This window comes from Oryzias melastigma, unplaced genomic scaffold (assembly GCF_002922805.2).
Source record: "Oryzias melastigma strain HK-1 unplaced genomic scaffold, ASM292280v2 sc04207, whole genome shotgun sequence".
NCBI lineage: Eukaryota > Metazoa > Chordata > Actinopteri > Beloniformes > Adrianichthyidae > Oryzias > Oryzias melastigma.
The window spans coordinates 1-1,939 of NW_023420775.1; the positions used below are offsets into that span (position 1 = coordinate 1).

The window sequence follows — 1,939 nt, forward strand, 5'->3', positions numbered from 1 at the left end:
TGCTTGTAACTGCAGTCATCCTTTGAACGAGGTGGAGTAACTCTGATGAAGGATTGATCCGTTTATGGAATAGTAGCAACTGTGGCGATCAGCTGTTATTGTTGGATCTCTGTTTCGGATATCTGAGACAGACTGGCGACCTGTCCAGGGTGTACCCCGCCTTCGCCCATCAGTAGCCGGGATAGGCTCCGGCACCCCCGCGACCCCGAAAGGGAAGAAGCGGACAAGAAGATGGATGGATGGATGGATGTTTCGGATACCCGATCACCCAACTGTCGGAAATCAAATCCAGCTGACGCAAATCAAATCCAAAACTCTCCACCGTCGCAAATGTTGGCGGCAAAGAGGAAGTGACGTAATACACATGCGCGCGATTAGGGCGTGGTTAGGGAAAGGGGATCGGGGACTGACACGCAGAACCCGAATTTGGACACAGTCTATGCTTGCAACGAAGGATGGACGCGCTGACGTCACTGCGGTGAAAGAGCTCTGACGTTAGCGCGTTCATCTGCCGTCAACGTAGGATGACGACAGATGTTGTCACTAATCGTAGCGGTAAATGTTTCGCTGTCAATGATTCCCTCACTGCGTGTCAGAATGACAAGTTCACACGGAATAAAGTATCGTCCAAAAATCATTTAACTACACCCGATTTGTCTGTTGGCCAAAAGTTCTCGCATTCATAAAACGAGACTCAAAACGTTCTTTGAAAGAACACGTTAAAAGCACCGGAAACAAGAATGTCCAGAGAGGAGGGAAGCGGACGCCCCATGCGGGAAATGTCGGGAGAGGAGGGAAGCGGACGCCCCATGCGGGAAATGTCCAGAGAGGGGGGGCGCAGTTGCCTCCTGATGCTGCAAAAACTCTCAGGAGAGGAAGCCTACCTCCTGAGGGCGCTGAAACCGAAGGAAATCTTCCAGCTCGTGCACGGATGTGCTGGCCAGCAGACGGAGACGAAACTGGCTGGGCTGAAAGAAGAACTCAGTCCAGAGGTCGTGGAAGGCGTGCTGGAAGGGCTCTTCCAAGCACTCACCACGGAAAGTGAAAGGAGCGAGAGCTTCTCCTCCGCAGAGAAAAGTAGATCCAACAAAAAAGAGGTGTGGAAAAAGATCAAGGAGCTTTACCACACCCTCAGCCAGTGCAAACCATCAGAGGGCGGGGTTTCTGGCCTGAAACTACTGACTCCAAAAGAGGGATCTGAAAGACTCAAACGGGGGGTTAAAATCATAAAAACAGCCCTTCCATGTTTCAAAGGGGAAAAGCGTGAGGAGGAAGAAACATCCGAACAAGCGCAGTCTCCAGAAACACAGGCAGAGCCTGCAGAAGAAGCTGCAGTGAAAGCTGCAGAAGAAGCTGCAGAAGACCCTCAGCACGTAGTGGAGGTTTCAAAAGATGAAAGCCAATCTCCACAGATGTGCTTTCGTTCTAAAAAACTTATAAAAGCAGGTGACAGATTAAAAAAGAGGACACGCGCAAGACTCTCAGGGTTAATGAAACCTATAAGGGCACGCAGGAGTAAAAGAGTCCATTCAGGAGTCAAAACGCAAACCTCAGGGAGGGAGAAGCTGAGAAGACGGATAGCTAAGCTGTCTTCGTCACGCGTCCCCAGCCTAAAGGCAGGAAAAAGATCTGTCTCCAGAATGAGAGCTGCTGGTTCCACCATGCTGAGAAAAAGCCTGGGGAAAGTGCAAAACGCAGATCTAACTTCCTGTCTTCCCATGGAATCAGGAAAAAGATCTGTCTCCAGAATGAGAACTGCTGGTTCCACCATGCTGAGAAAAAGCCTGGAAAAAGTGCAAAACACAGATCTAACTTCCTGTCTTCCCATGGAATCAGGAAAAAGGTCTCTTGAAAAATTCAAAGCGACCACTGTCAAGCTCCTGAAGAAAAGTCGGGAAGAAGTTCACAGTCCCAAAGAGGATGTTGAATCAGAAGAGGA

At 49.7% G+C, this 1,939-nt stretch overlaps 1 protein-coding gene across 1 annotated transcript; it reads left to right on the top strand.

The window, feature by feature from the left end:
* Positions 1–254: 254 nt before the first annotated feature.
* Positions 255–1,939, top strand: LOC112139917 (the record flags this gene model as incomplete). Its single annotated transcript, XM_024262768.2, is given in 1 exon segment — positions 255–1,939. A coding segment is annotated over 1 exon segment (1,199 nt), but the record flags the coding sequence as incomplete, so codon positions are not given.